This window comes from Fukomys damarensis, unplaced genomic scaffold (genome assembly GCF_012274545.1).
Source record: "Fukomys damarensis isolate Sample0158 unplaced genomic scaffold, DMR_v1.0_HiC HiC_scaffold_13, whole genome shotgun sequence".
Lineage (NCBI taxonomy): Eukaryota > Metazoa > Chordata > Mammalia > Rodentia > Bathyergidae > Fukomys > Fukomys damarensis.
In genome coordinates this window covers 25,648,877-25,665,676 of record NW_022900925.1, presented here as the reverse complement: position 1 = coordinate 25,665,676, position 16,800 = coordinate 25,648,877, and the positions used below count along the sequence as shown (strand labels likewise).

At 34.3% G+C, this 16,800-nt stretch overlaps 1 protein-coding gene across 2 annotated transcripts in view; it reads left to right on the top strand.

The window, feature by feature from the left end:
* The window catches only part of Brip1 (BRCA1 interacting protein C-terminal helicase 1), a 128,113-nt gene that overhangs the window by 572 nt on the left and 110,741 nt on the right, over positions 1-16,800 (top strand). The window contains exons 2-6 of one of the 2 annotated variants that reach the window (XM_033762925.1): positions 1,229-1,347; positions 3,533-3,644; positions 5,712-5,885; positions 10,061-10,188; positions 11,966-12,061. In XM_033762925.1, the coding sequence (XP_033618816.1) occupies positions 1,255-1,347; positions 3,533-3,644; positions 5,712-5,885; positions 10,061-10,188; positions 11,966-12,061 (603 nt within the window). In that variant the 5' untranslated portion in view covers positions 1,229-1,254. Of the gene's footprint in view, positions 1-1,228; positions 1,348-3,532; positions 3,645-5,711; positions 5,886-10,060; positions 10,189-11,965; positions 12,086-16,800 lie in introns of both variants that reach the window. The other variant, XM_033762924.1, reaches the window with a different exon arrangement.

Below are 16,800 nucleotides of genomic sequence, written 5' to 3'. Positions count from 1 at the left end.
GGAGGCGGGCGCAGGGGGCGAGGAGCGGGGAGGAGGGAGCTGCCCCTGCCTTCCCGCCCTGCTTGCTGTGGGCGGAGGGTGGCGCGGGACGCTCGGTTCTCGGTTCTTCGGTTCCATGGTCTGTCGGTGGCGGACTGGGCCAGGCTGAGAGGAACGTGGCCGCAAAAAATTCCTCATTTGATGAGTGTATATATCTTCTCCTCCCTTCTTGGTTTCCTTAGGATATATATTTATGTGAGGAGAAATCTATGGACTTTCTCTTCAGAAAAATTCAGTCAGGTACACCAGCTTCCACATTCAGTTTTAATATGTCGCCGTTTCTGAATTACATCAATGAATTCTACGTTTAGAAGAAGGGAGGATTAAAGTACATCACTTCTCTGTCAGATATTGGGTTAGGCACATTCTGTTCGGGCTAATTTTCATAAAAATCCTGTCAGCCAAATAGTATTATCCCAGTTCCATAGATCTTAGAGGTTAAGTGATTTACATTGTGAAATTTGAACTTGAATTTGCCTTACTCCAAAACCGGTCTTTTCATTATACGCCACTTACCAGTATATAAGAATTATTGAGCAACTACTATGTCCCAAAGCAGTTTCTACCTTATGGCAACTTTTAGGAATTATTACAGAGTAGGATTTTAGACCAAATAAGTGAAAAGATGTGTTAAAGGCAGCATATCTGACAGTTTTTCAAAACCTGTTGACTCCTGGTCCACATCTTTTTCCTTCAAACTCCAGGGATTACAGAAAGGGAAAGAGGAAGGCACAGACTAGGAGAAAAAGAGTAGTACTAAGGAAACAGAGTTGCTTTGGGATCCTATTTGTTTCTGTAGTTTGATCATATCTGATCTAAATTGTTACAAGAGTTCATGAAGACTCTGGCATGTACTGTATCATGTTTGTACATTATTTCATTTAATCTTTATAACACTCCTATAGAATAGATAGTTACTATCCTTATTTTATGGATGATGACACCAAAGTCTAGAAAAGTTAACTTGCCCAAAGTTACACAACACATCATGGCAGAACAGGAATGAAAATCCAGATTTTTCAGACTCCAAGACATACTTTTCACCACTGTGACCTATTTTTAGGAATAGTTCTTTTACTTCCACCTGTTAAATTTATTCCAGTTTTTATTTCCAGACTTCTGTCCTACTGTTGAGTGGTTTTCTTTGAGTGACATTGTGTCAGTAGTTTTTAATTTGTATTGCAATTAGGAATCTGAAGTAAACAAGGAAGCAGGATGACATCAGTGTGTTCTGAATACACAATTGGTGGGGTGAAGATTAACTTTCCTTGTAAAGCTTACCCATCACAGCTTGCTATGATGAATTCAGTAAGTATTTTTTCAGCAATTAAATCTTTGTTGAGATACAGAAACCTATGACCCATAAATATATATTGAGTATGTTACTATATTAATAGTCTGAGTAAATGGATTGAAAATATTTGCAAGGTTCATTTGGAAGAATAAACTTTGGGAAACTTAATATTGATTACTGTTAACTATACATGTCTATGGTTGGAATGCAAAAATTCTGAAAAATATTTTCAGATCATTTGGGGCTTCTATTTCTTTTAATGAATTATTGCTTTCTACAAAATATTTTCTATCTTTTACAGAGTACTATATTTCTCTCCATTAATTTTAAGTGTTAAAAAAATCTTTTTAAGTGTAATCATCCCTAACTACCCAAATGGAATTAGTTCCAGGAACTCACCTTGGATATCAAAATCTGCAGATGTCCAAGTACGTTATATAAACAGTGCACTCTTTGTATATAATTTATATACATCCTCCCTTCCTCCTATATACTTTATGCTTTCTTTCTTTTTTTTTTTTTGGTACTGGGGATGGAACTCAGGTCCTTGTGCTTGCGAGGCAGGCTGTGGAACCACTGAGCTAAATCCCTGGCTGTCCTGTGTACTTTAAATCATCTGTATTTATAATACCTAATACAATGTAAATTCTAAATAAATTGTTATACTCTGTTGTTTAGAGAATAAGGACATGTTAAGTACAGATGAAATTTTTCTTTTTATTTTGAGTATTATTGATTTGTGGCTGGTTTAATCCATGAATGCAGAATCCGTGGATATAGACAGTCATTGTATTTGAATCATATAGAACATTAATATAAAAATTTGAGTAAAGCAAGCTTCCAGTTTATTATATCTTAATATTTCACCAGGTTTACTTCATGTTACAGTAGTATCCTGAATTTGTTTTTTCTTTCTCAATATGTTTTTATACTTTTACTACACATATATCCATAAACAACATAGGGTATTATTTTACATATAGTAAAGCTTTTGTGAAGTAGGTTGGGCATAGCGGTACATGCCTATTAGTTCAGTGATGTGGGAGACTTGAGGCTGGAGGTTTACATGTTTGAGGTCAGTCTAAGCAACTTAGACTCTTATCTCAAAATAACGAAATAAAAACGGCTGGAGATATACATAAGAAATAGAGTGCTTGCCAAATACGTGCTTTGGGTTCAGTCCTGAACACTGCAATTAGTAGTAGCAACAATAACAAAAACTATGCAGTGGTATGATACTATACCTAACTGTAGAACTTGTTTCTTTTTGTAGTATGGGAATCCATCACAGGACCTCATGTGTACTAGGCAAATGTTCTACCACTGAGCTACACTTCCAGGCCAGATTTCTCCTCTTCCTCCTCCACTTCTCCTCCCCCTCTCCTCCCTCCCTCCCTCCCTCCCTCCTCCCGCTTCCCCTTTCTCCCTTCTTCTCCTCTTCCTCCTTCCTCCTCCTTTTTTTTGGCTTAACATTTTAAAACTTGTAGTCCTGTTGATTGTTAATCTATTTCAGTTGCAGCCTAGTATGATTATAAGAATTTTATGTTCTTTTAAAATTGTTAGCCGTTTAGCTTGCTTACATTTTTTTGTAATTATCAAACTATGCTATTAAGACTTGTACATTTTTTCTTGTGTTCATGGAGGGAGTAAAATACATATAGCTGGATTTGTTGAAGGTAGGCATCTTTGGCTTTACCACAAATACTGATTTCTTTCCTCATTCTTTTTCTTTTGCAGTTTTTGGGATTGTATTCAAGGAGTACTGAGTTACATCCCTAACCCTTTTTAATTTAATTTTGTTTATTTTGAGATAAGATCTTATCAAGTTGCCCAGGCTGGCCTTGAATTTGCCATCTTCCTGCCTCAGCCTCCTGAATAGCTGGAATCACAGGCATGCACCATTATACCTGGCAGTGCTTTCCATTTTGGCAGAAGTGATTGCATAAGTGATGTCCAAATTGCATTTTAAATTTTGTCTCTTGTGCCTCATAGGCTTGGAAGTCCAACGTAATCTTAGGGTGAAGTGTAGAGGAAAAAAGTCTAGATTTAACTAAATGCTAGTTCTTTGTTGTGCTGTTGCCCTGTTCCCTTGAGTGCAGCCTCAGTTCTCCTTGCTATTTTTGTTTGTACTTCTGATAGAAAGAGACCTAACAAGTAAAACTTACTGATTTTCTATTAAATTTGTTTCTGTGTCCATAGATTGTAAGAGGATTGAACAGTAGGCAGCATTGTTTGTTGGAGAGCCCTACTGGAAGTGGAAAAAGCTTAGCCTTGCTTTGTTCAGCTTTAGCATGGCAACAGTCTCTTAGTGGTAAGTAGTAGCTCAGTATCTTCAGATTGCTTGTTAGGATCTGAAAAAGTATAATAAAGTACTTTTTTGTGAGTGGTTCAACTGTATTGTACTGAATTTAAATATTTTCTTTTAAGATTTTTAATGTCATATATTTCCAAAAGAGTTTTGATACAGCAAAATATGTTTAACTCATGCTAAAACAATACTAACATAATTTAGTCTTTTTTTTTGGTACTGGGGATCAAACTTAGGTCCTTGTGCTTGCAAGGCAGGTGGCAGAACCACTGAGCTAAATCCCTGACCCCATAATTTAATCTTTTATTTAATGATTCAGAAAGTGTTTTGAGCATTTTTGGATGCTTAGAGTTATGATGATAATTTGTATGGAAAAAATGCAAGCTAACTGAGTGTGGTAGCACATACCTGTAATCCCAGCACTTGGGAGGCTGAGGCAGGAGAATTACCATGAGTTTGAGGCCAGCCTGGACTACGGTTTGAGTTCAAGGTGAGCCTAAGCTACATAGTGAAACCTTGTCTCAAAGAAAAAAATATAAGTGATACCAGGTATGGTGGCACGTGCCTGTAATCCCAGCAGCATGAGAAGCTGAGGTAGAAGAATGGCAAATTTAGTCAGCCTGGGCAATGCAGCAAGACTCTGTCTCAGAATTTTAGAAAAGGACAGTGATATATCTCCCTGTGAGGGCCCTGGGTTCAATCTCTACTACCACAAAAGGAAAAAAAAAAAAAAAAAAAAAGATGAGGCTGTCATGATACTAAATAATACATATACTAACTGCTGATTTTTTAAAAGTAAATCCTTCAATATATTTGTTTATCTGGCTTTTCCTCATAATATAAAAATATGGAATGTATAAGAAAGAAAACATTTTAGTTGATCTTTCTTTTTTTGGTACTGGGATTGAACTCGGGTCCTTGCACTTTCGAGGCAAGTGGCAGAACCACTGAGCTAAATCCCCAGCCCTTTTTTGGTTTTTTGAGACAAGGTCTTACTATGTAGTTGAGACTGAGCTGGAACTCACCATGTAGCTCAGGCTGGTCTCAAACTCACAGAGATCCTCCTGCCTCAGCCACCCGAGTGCTGGGATTACAAGCATGCGCCACCATGCCCGGCTTTTTAGTTGATCTTTCTACTCTTTTGGATGCCAGATAAAGAGTTTATTGTAATGTTATTTGTATGAATTCATATTATTTTCTATTTTACTTTATTTGCTAACAAATGCCATGTAATATTTATACTTCTGAAAGACTAATCTGAAATACAGTAATTTGAATACATTTTAGGTATGTACGTAGGTGCCTTAGTCCTAAAATATGAGAATTTGAAGTTAACCACTGTAATTCAGTATATACAGAATCATATTTAAGAGGAAATGTTGGTATTGATAAGAATGTGTTAAACATAATAAATATTTTATGGGCTTTTTACTGTCCATTTTGATTTTTATTAATGTTGGTCTTTGGGGAAATTATGATTGTCAGTAATATTTTTAAAGAATAAATTATTCAGCTTTTATAGTGTATATGAATTGTGAATTTGTATACTCTGTGGGTATATAATATAGACGTTGCATTCTGTGTATTTAATTGTCAAAATTATGTTCTGAAGAATATTGATCTTAAAATGTATTTTGGGGATTTAGCTCAGTGGTTTTGCCGCCTGCCTCGCAAATTGAGCTGGAAGACCTAAAGTATGTATGTATGTATGTGTGTGTGTGTGTGTATGTGTGTGTGTGTTTTTTTTTTTTTTGGTACTGGAGATTGAACTCAGGATCTTGCTCTTGAATTTGGGACCTTGTGCTTGCGAGGCAGGTGGCAGCACCACTGAGCTAAATCCCTGACCCTCTCCTGTTCTTACTTGAAGCTGTAGATAGATTGATCATCTTGTCCATGTTGCCAGGGGTAGCACTTTTCTGGTTTTAGTCCCAAAAATCTTACATCCTAGGAAACATCTCAAGCCTGGATGAACTCAGGCGATTGCTCACCCTAGCTTCATAGAAGGTTTAATACTTGTTTAATTAGAGATATTGTAAATAGATCCCTCCCTTTTTTTTCCTCCATTTTTAGGGAAGCCAGTGGATGAAGGCTTAAATAAAAAAGCTGAAGTACCATTGTCATGTTGCTGTACATGCCATTCAAGGAGTTCCACACACAGTGATGTGAACCAGGAGATTTCACATCACTTCAGCAGTCCCGCTACACCACCATCTGAGAGGAGTGGCACTTCATCAGCTTGCCAAGGTAAATTATGCTTTTCATGGGTCTTTTAGTATCTGTAATTACAGCCATAATTATTATTGTTATGTGGTCTGATTTAAATAATTTTGGTTGACCTAATTTTTCTGCAAGCATCATTATTATTGTTGTTGTTGTTATTAATACTGGGGATTGAATCTAAGACTTTTAAACTGAGTTACACCTCCAACTCTTTTTAATTTTCTTCCTTTAAATTTTGAGACAGTGTGCTGCCTGGAATTAATCAGTTTTTGGTGCTGAGAATAGAACCCAGAGCCTTCTCACACCAGACTGTACAGCTGGAATTCTTTTTTCTGTGTGTGTGTAATAGTGAGAATTGAACCCAGAGGTCTTTGCACTGAGTAAGCTACATTCCTAGCCCTTTAAACATTTTATTTTGTTTTTGTTTTTGTTTTTTTCTGGTACTGGGGATCAAATTCGGGATGTTGTGCTTGTGAGGCAGGTGGCAGAACCACTGAGTTAAATCTCCAGCCCAAAAAATTTTTAAGTTTTTGATGCATGTTTATAATCTCAGCACTTGGAAGGCTGAGGCAGGAAGATTGCCTTGAGTTCAAAGCCAGCTAGTGTTATGTAGTGAGTTCAAGGCCTGCATGAACTACTTAGTGAGACCCTGTCTCAAAAAAATCGAAACAAAATTATTTCAGGAAGATACCCAGAAGGGGAATAATAGCTGGGTCAAATGGGACCATTAATCCTAGTTTTTTGAGCCATCTCCACACTGATTTAAAAGCATCATATCACAGCAATATATGTGTATTCACATTCATAGCAGCACAGTTTGTAATAGCTAAATCTTGGAAACGACCTAAATGCACATCAACTGATGAATGGATAAAAAAGATGTGGTTTTTAAAAAATGCAATACAATGGAGTATTACTCAGCCATAAAGAAGGATAAACTTGAGACACTTCTAGCTAAATGGATGCACTTTTGGATATACTCTTAAATAAATTGGACACACGTGTAAATATTGCATTGTCTCTCCGGTGTGAGAAACTGAAAGTGTAAATAAGGAACAAAATGTATAATATTGTGAAATAGGAAGAAATTATTCAAAGGAAAGGAGAACAAGGAGTGGGGAAGGAAAACGAAGGAAGGGAATTGGTTACAGGTGTGGGCCATCAAACTGGGCTCCCAGCTAGAATTATTTATTTACTTATTTATTTATTTTAAGTTTTAGGATCATCAGTTTGGTTGTTTTTTTCTCATTGTTTATTGGTACATTTTAGGTACACAAACAGTTACATTCATCATTGGGATCTTGTACCTTTACATGACAGGTCTTGGTTCTCATTTTTTTCCCCTTCCCCTGCCCTCCCTTCACCCCCTCCTCCCTTCCCTATTTACAAACACTTTATTTCCATATTCTCATATTTTTTTTCTTTTCCCTTATTTCCTTTCCCCTACCCTTCCCACTTCCCCTACACCTTTTAGCCCTTTTCTTCCTATTTCACACTGTCAATTATACCATTAGGATCTTATATACAATTATAGTTTTTCACACTTGATACCAAGAGAAACCACTTGGTATCTACACATGTACATATTTATTTTACTTAAGAGTATATCCTCAATATGCATCCATTTTCCTATGAATGTCTCTAATTTCTCACTCTTTATGGCTGAGTAGCATTCCGCCTTATAGAAAAACCACATCTTCTTCATCCAGTCTCCAACCGATGGGCAAATGGGCTGTTTCCAAGTTTTAGCTACTACAAGCTGTGCCGCTATAAACATGGGTGTGCATACATAACTTTGATATGATTCTCTCAATTCTCCCAGAAAGATACCCAGCAGAGGGACGGCTGGGCCAAATGGAACCTCCAATCCTAGTTCTTTGAGGTATCTCCATGTTGACCTCCATATTGGTTGCTCCAATCTGCTCTCCCAACACCAGCTAGAATTATTTAAAATACACACAGAGTGGTCAATCATCCTTGGACTTTTTATAATTCTTGGTTTGACTTTTAATATAGAGAGTCATTTTGTTGGTTTAGTAATTTTTTTTTTTAATTTATTGAGTTTATTGGTACATTTTAGGGATACAGTACAGTTACATTCATTGTTGGGATCATGTACCTTTACATGGCTGGTTTAGTAATTTTTTGACAAAGGTAAAACAAAATAAATGATTTTTTTAGTAGTTGATATTATTTGTAGCCAATTATTATTATGTTTTAGAATTTTATAAATCATAGTATTTCTATGCTAAGAAAATATCTAATTAGCCTCACCCATTCATTCTTTATAAATTTGACTGATCTTCTAAGGCCAGTAATCTAAGAAGAATCAGGAATGTTTTATGTATGATCCTTAAATAGTTCTTGCTAGATTAAGAGAAATATATTAAGACTAACATAGGTTTAAAAAATAATATTAAAAAGTACTTTGGCCTTTGACTCTTGTCAGTTAGGATTGTTAGTAGTCCAGAGAGAGTAAGTCTTGTTTGTGTTCTGATTCCTTTGGGTTTGTAAGTAAATTCTTTAATAAGATATAATCTCTAGGCCCAGGGATTTAGCTCAGTGGTTCTGCTGCCTGCCTCACAGTACAAGGACCCGAGTTCACTCCCTGGTACCAAAAAAAAAAAAAAAAAAAAAAAAAAATTCCATTACCAATACTGCAGAGGACTTTATACTCTTTTCTATTCATTATCCCTTTTCCATAGGTAATGTTTTCCTCCCTTCTGCCACTGTTATGAATTCTGCCTCTTTATAGACATGAAATGGCATATGTACTCATGTCTATCTTCTTTGGCTTGACATTGTATTTGTGGGGTTAATCCATACTGTTGCATATATTAGTACCTCTTGTTTCTGTATATTATTTCCTTGTATGAATATACCAGAATTTATTATTACTATTTTTTTTTTTGAGGCAGAGTCTTGCTGTGTAGTTCAGGCTGGCTTTGAATTCACTGTGTAGCCCAGGCTGGCCTCGAACTTGTGGTGATCCTCCTGCCACTGCCTCCTGAGTGCTGGGTTTACAGGCTTTTGCTACCACGCCCGGCTCAATCAGTTTTACAGTTACTAGACAATTGAGTTGTTTTGCTTTTGTTTAATACAATTACAAATGTGATTGTTCAAATAAATATTTCCTATTAACTACATACCTAAGAATGGAACTGTTGTATATATCAGTATATTCAACTATGTAGATAATGCCAACATTCTCCATAGTGGTTGAACCAATTTATATGTTCCTTCTTTTACCTCCCTTTCCCCTGATATAGACATAGCCCATTTTATTGCCTCACAATAAAGTGCAGTTGCACTTCTTTTACACATTGAAGGTTTGTGGCAACTGTATTGAAGAAGTATATCGATGCCATTTTTTCCAGTAGCTCAGATGATTGTTAGACTTTTTGAACAATAAGTAATTTAAAAATTTCAAACAGTGCTATTGCATACTTAACAGCTTATAGTATAGTGTACACTGAAAAACAAAAAAATTTATGAGACTCATTTATTGCAATATTTGCTTTATTGACATGGTCTATAGATAAACCCAGAATTCCAAGATTATACCTGTGTATGAAAAATTTCGAGCACTTCTGTTAGTACTCAGTATTTTCAGTTTTTCAAAAGGATTAGACTTTCTCTTGCATGTATGATTCTCTCATTGAGTTTTTTTATTTTGTCTTTTATTGCTGTGCTGGGGAATCAAACTGAGGTTCAACCTTTATTTTGATCTTGAGTCTTGAGAGTCTCTTATGGTTATATTTTTTGTTTTGTTTTTTTTTTGTACCAGGGATCAAACTTGGGACTTTGTACTTGCGAGGCAGGCAGTAGAACCACTGAGCTAAATCCTGGCCCTGGTTATATTTTTTAAAACTGTGAGATTGAGAATAGTCTACAAAAGCATGAATCTGTTAAATCACAATAGGTTTTCTTATCAAAAGCATGTTTTCTCAAAAATGTTTATGTCTTTGCTAAAGTACTATAAACTGAATTTTTTTTTAGTTTATTGGTACATTTTAGGTATACAGTACAGTTATAAACTGAATGTTAAAGGAGTATTTTTTAAATGTGTAGTATTTCATGTTTTAAGTTATGGTATGAAATATTTAGAAATAAATCTTATATCTTGGTTTTAGTTTTCTTTTTTTGAAAAGATTGCCTTAGTGTAAGCTATTTGTGTCAATTTTAATTACTTCTATAAGACTCTCCTGCAAAAAACACACTGGCTGCAAAGTTGTCTGCCAAGAAACAGGCATCCACACACAGAGATGAAAATGATGATTTTCAAATAGAGAAGAAAAGAATTCGACCCTTAGAAACTGCACAGCAGGTAAACAGTATGTTTGTTGATTGAAGTAATGTAGATACAGTTCAACATGGTAGTCAAGTACCAGTCAAGTTTTCAGTGGCATTTGTGGAAATTAGTTTGGTTGTGTCACATCCATAAATTAAATGGTAGTTTATTTTAAGTTCATTTTGTGCAGTTACTTATTGTAAAGGAATCTGTGATTATAGCAGCTCACTTACTGTAATGTCATTAAAGCAAAATTACATGATTTTTTTATTTTATGAAGATTTGACAGCAAAATATTTACTTAAGCCATATGATGGTAGTATAGCAGCTTTGCTCTTTTTAAGTGCCTCCATTCCTTTGTTTTTATCTAATAATATTTGATCAAGGCCAGGGATTTGGCTCAGTGGTTCCGCTGCCTGCCTCCCAAGCACAAGGGCCCGAGTTCGATCTCTGGTACCAAAAAACAAAACAAACAAACAAAATATTTGATCAAAACAGCTTTGGTATGAATATTCACATTATGGATATTTTGGCATTGATAGTTTTAGTATGACAGGGTTTACTTTTATTGGGTTTTTGAGATTGATACTACATGCTAAAACATATTTCTACAATTTATTAATATACCTGAATTACCAGATAATTTTAATGAAATATACTTTTTAGAGATGAAGAAAGTTTTTTTTTCCTCAGAATTCATGACAAAGAGGTACAGAGACTGGGATTTTAATAGACTTAATTATAAATACAAGAATATGGGGCTGGGAATTTAGCTCAGTGGTTCCGGCACCTGCTTGCAAGCTCAGTGACCTGAGTTCGATCCCCAGTACCAAAAAAACAAAACAAAAAAAGAGTATGAATTGGCCTGTAATTTTTAAATCAAATATGCTCAAAGTAGTTGCTTGTTTGTTTTGTTTTGTTTTTGGAGAGTCTTGTCTGTAGTGCTCATGCTGCCGTAGCCCATGCAGGCCTTGAACTTGGCGATTCTCCTCTCTTAGCCTCCTGAGGATTGGTATAGGCATCCACCACCACACCTTGTATCTAAGTATTTGCATTCTTATGTAGTTTAATATAACTGTTCCACTCATAGGTAATTAATTTCTATAAGTAAGCCTTGTTTTTAGAAATAGAATGTGGAAATTTGTGCAAAAAACACAAATTACAAATGAAGTGTGAATCTATAGAGATTCCTGCCTCCTGAAACTGTGTACATACATTGAATGTTAGAAATTGTAAATTTATTCTTTGACTTTTATTTCTTTAGTAGGAATAGAATTATTAATTATATATTTTTCCTCTCCAGACTTAAATAAATTTTTAGCAAATAGGAAAAAAAGCAAAATACAGTTTGGAAGGAAAACTTATTGATATTCATAAAAGAAATTTCATGAAGGACAATTTAGTTCATCTACTAAGTAATAGTAATATTAATCAAGTAGTTTTATCATGTAGTGAATTATGACTATTTACATTTTAAAATTGAGTTCTCTTCCATGTAGAATGAGGTTTAAATACTGATTTATCTTTATTTGCCAATTAAATATGTGATCATGCTTGCAAGGCAGGCACTGGTACCAGTGAGCTAAATCCCTGGCTGCTAATTAAAGCTGTTTTGGTTAAAATTCAACTTTACCACTTAAGTGCTATAATGAGGTACCTATTTGTGCTTTTAAAAATTATTTTATTATTGCCAATTAGAAGTAGTCTTTTTTTAATGTAGGGGAAAAAAACCCCACAGAGATATTTGACCTCTGAGACAACTAGCCTGTCAAATAATTTCAATTTAAACTTCATCTTGGTTGTATATTTTCAGATTAGAAAGCGTCATTGTTTTGAAAAAGAAGTACCCCATTTGGACACACAAGATGCTTCAGAGAACACTCTGAAATTCAACTCCCCATTAAGAAAAGTAAACTCCTTTTCTTCACAAATTGTATGTATTTATGCTATTGTTTAGTTGAAAGAATTTTACAAAATTTGTCTATGCCATTGTGAGCTTGGCAGGTGTTTGATACTTACGAATTTTAGTGATGAGACTGCTGGTGGTAATATAGAATTTGACTTTTTTTCTTTTTAATATGCTGAGAATCAAACAGTGGGCTTGGTGCATTCTGGGCAAGTACTCTGCCACTGGGCTACATTCCCAGCCCCATAATGTTACTTTTTCGTTTATATAATAAAATCTGTCCACATCTGTAAGATCAGTATATGTTAGTCTCGGTGAGATAAATATTAGCTAAATGACCATTACATGATATGGGCCTTTTTCTGTCTTGTCCTCCATTCTCAGGCAATCACAGATTTTTTGTTCAGATTTAATTGTACTTTGTTTGTGATATTCATTGGAAATCTTATAATTGGAGAAATCAACTAGAAACTTTTGGCATTTAATTGTCAATTATGAACAATGATATAGCATCATTGTATGATAAAATATGCTGTATATTTTGCTCTGCTAATATTTTCTCATTTTCTTTTGTGGTACCTTATTTTCTTCATAGCTTTACTATCAATGTATTTGTTTATGTGTTTATTATCTATTTGCTCTTTCAGTATGTAATATCAATTTTTTGCAAGTATATCCTTGTGCCTGGAAGACCGTGTGGCACATATTAGTTGCTCATTAAATACTTGTAGAATCTTATTGAAGTCTTAAAATCATTATGAGGTAGTTACTATTCCTATTTTATCTTACAGATAAAGAAACTGAAAAATAACTATCTTGCCTAAGGTCATGAAGCTGATAAGCAGTAGGGCTAAATCCTACATAGGCAGTCAATAGTGTTCTAGCAAATATTCTAATTACTTTATTGTACATTCTCTCTAAAATACCTCTTAACAAGTCCCAGAGCCATTTTAACAGAGTTCTACACAAAGACAAGGAAAGAAGTATATAGGAACATAGGGATAAGGAAGTAATGTATAAAATAAGCTGTGATTCTATAAGATAGAGAAACAGATATTTTTTCCCTTAGGGCTTTTTTTTTTTTTGGTACCAGGGATTGAACTCAGGTGCTTGTGCTTGCAAGGCAGGTGCAGTGCCACTGAGCTAAACCTTTGGCCATCTCTTAGGATTTTTTAAAAATTTAATTTGTTTTTACTTTTTAAAGGGTTGATGCCTCACTATGTTTCCTAGGCTGGCCTTAAACTTCTGAGCTCAAGCAACCCTTGCACCTCAGCCTCCCAGGTAGCTGGAACTATAGTTGTATGATACTATGTCTGACTTTTTTTTTTTTTTTTTTTTTTTTTTTTTTTTTTTTTTTTTTTTTTTTTTTTTTTTTTTTTTTTTTTTTTTTTTTTTTTTAGTTCACTAAATGGGGATAATAGTACCTATCTCACAAAGCTGTTATGAGGATTACAGTAACTAAGTTCTTAGAGAATAGTGACCATATTTTAGAGATTAAATAGTAGGCAGTAGAAGTAGTAGTTGCAGCAACCAATACAGGGTGAGAAGCCATTATAAAAAGTGCTCGGACATGAAGTGTCCTGGATTTTGGATATTTCAGATTTGGAAATAATTATAAATACATATGGGTTGAAAATTAACCCATTAAATAGTACATCTAATTGAAGTGTGCCTTACCTGAAGTACTTGGGACCAGAAATATTTCAGATGTTGGAGTTTTTTTGAGTTTGGAATATATGCATTGACCTTACATGAGATATCTTAGTGATGGAACCAAAGTTTGAACATGAAATTCATTTATGTTTCTTAGTACACTGTAAACATATAGCCTGAAGATAATTTTGTACCATGTTTTCATTGTGTCTGCATTTTGATAGTGACCTGTCATATGCAGTCAGATGTGGAATTTTCCACTTTGGCGTCTTGTCAGGGCTCAAAATGTTTCAGATTTTGGAACATTTTGGATTAAAATATTCAATATGTAGTCACATGTTATTGTCTCTAACTTTTGGTAAGAAAAGTTATTATATTGATGATAATAGTATATATTTGTAGTGCTTACCTTTAAGTGCTATGAAAAGCTTTTTTTTTGTTTGTTTGTTTTTTTTTTTTGGTAATGCCGGAAATTCATCTCCAGGATCTCAAGCATGCTAAGCAAGCACTCTACCACTGAACTGTATCCCCAGCCCAATTAATATAAAATTTGAGGAGTAGGTCTAAGGTAAAAAGAAATAAAAATTTTTTTTTAATATCTTGTAAGGATTTAATCATTTTAGAGTCTAGACCACTTGACTGAGTACTTGAGTTAAGCCAAATGTTTTGATTGATTTCTTCTTTCCGTTAGGTAGTATATTGACATTGTGGATTGTGAATGTTATGGTCTTATCAATGAAATACAATTATATTTATACTTACATTTATATCACCTTTATTTTTAGATCAGAAATTTTGCTTTCTTCTTTGGCTTTAGAAGTCGTAGTTTTCTATTTCTGTAGAAATGAAATGATATTTTTTATAAGTGGGTGATTTATTACTCTAGAATGTTAAAGGTCTTGTTTTCTGTGTCTTATAAGTGAGTATTTATCGAACACACTATATTTCTCAATTAAATCTTAGTACTCAAATGATAAAATATCACTAGTGTGACAGAACTTTTATTTATAAGAAGACATAAATGATATATGCCATACTAATTAAACATATATAGTGAACCTAATGACATCAAAGCATGTTTGTAATGCTAAAAACATGGTTGAGTTCTAATATTTGTTCTTTTTTGAAGTTTGTAATGAAAAACATGAATGTATAAAGTAATTTTATATACTTTCTGAATGGTTGGACAAACAAGTTCTATAAATTCTGAGGTAAATGATCTACATTTTCTATAATTTTCTTCCTAACCAAAAAAAAAAAAAAAGTAGTTACAATAGAAATAATTATTAGAAAATATTAGCACATGTAAATGTCCCTATTTTATTTTAGTAAATTATTAGTAAGCTTTAGTATCTCATGGATTAAATAGTACACCTAGTTTTTCAGAGAAGTAGGACTGATCATCCCCATGAACATAATAGAATAAAGGGGATATAAATAGAGCTTATTTGAGGAATGATATCTTTGGGTATCATAGAGGAGAATTTTTTTAGGAAACTGACTGGTTTTTGTTATAACATTTTTTAGTCTTTGCAAAGAGACTTTGTAAATTACAACAGTATTTTCTATGAACTTTGCAATAGGTGATTTCATAAGGAAGTAGAATAATATAGTAATTTCAAAATTCTCATTTCATGTTTTAATGACTGTACAGCGTCTTTTAAACTGATCAGATTTTTTCTGGGCATGGTGGCACATGTCTAATTCCAGTATTGGGGAGGCTAAGACAGGATTTCTGTGAGTTAGAAGCCAGCCTGGGCTACATAGTGAGTTCAAGACCAGCCTGAATTACATAGCAAGACCATGTGTCAGAAAAGAACCCCCCAAATTTTTTAAGGTAAAATAGTTAAAAAATGCCATTTATATTTTAGAAATTTTCCTCTGTTGAAAGATCACATATGTCACATATTTTATCATATTTTAATCTATACTGTTTAAAGATTTTTTTTATTACAATTATTTTAAGGGGCTTTTTTGGGGGGGTCTTTTCACTTTTTTTTTTTTTTTTAGTACTGGGAATTGAATTCAAGGTCTCACACTTGCCAGGCAGGTGCTGTGCCACTGAGTTACGTTCCCAGCCCTTTTGTTACAATTATTAACACGTATTAGTTGTGTAAATTATTGGGTTTCACTGTGACATTTCCATATACGGATATATCATGATTTGATAATGTCTGCCTTTCCTTCTGCCTTCTCTTTTCTTCTACCTTCCTCCTCAATCTCTTTTCCTCCTTAATAGTTTCTCTTTTACTTTAAGATTTTTTTCCCCAGTTTCTACATTTGAGAGAAAGCACGTAATACTTGTTTTTGTGTCTGGCTTATTTTGCTTAACATGAATCCACCATTTCTATTTTCTTGCAAAGGTTATGATTTCATTTGTTATGGCTGAATAAGTAACCTTTGTTTATATATACTTTATTTATCTATTTACTTGTTTATTTATAGACAGGTTCTTGCTATGTAGTTCGGGCAGGCCTTGAACTCACTATGTAGCCCATGCTACTCATGGCAATCCTCCTGCCTCATCCTCCTGAGTGCTGGGACTATAGGAATGAACCACCACCATACCCAGCCTCTACTGTATTTTTTTAATGCATTCATTTGTTGATGGGCACCTAGGCTGATTCCATATCTTAGCTATTGTAAGTAGTGCCATAATAAGCATGAGTATATAGGTGGCACCCCTGTCTCTTTTTTTCAGTTGTATGGATAGTTTGAGGAACATTGGTGTTAGTTCTTTAAAAGCCTAGTAAAATTTGGCAGTGAATCTGTCCAGTTCTGTTTTTTTTGTTGGGAAATTCTTTGTTACTGTTGAATTTCCTTTCTGGTCTATTTGTTTAGGTTTTTAATATCCTCTTGGATCAATTTTGGTAGTTCATACTGTGTCTAGAAATTTGTCCCTGTTCTCTAGATTTCCAATTTATTGGCATATAATTTCTCAGAATATTTCTTAACAATCCCATGAAATTCAGTACTATTGTTTTAATATTTTCCCTTTTGTTTTTTGTTTGTTTGTTTTTGGTACCAGGGATCAATGTGGGCTTGTGTGCTTGCGAGGTAGGTGGTGGAACCACTGAGCCAAATCCCTG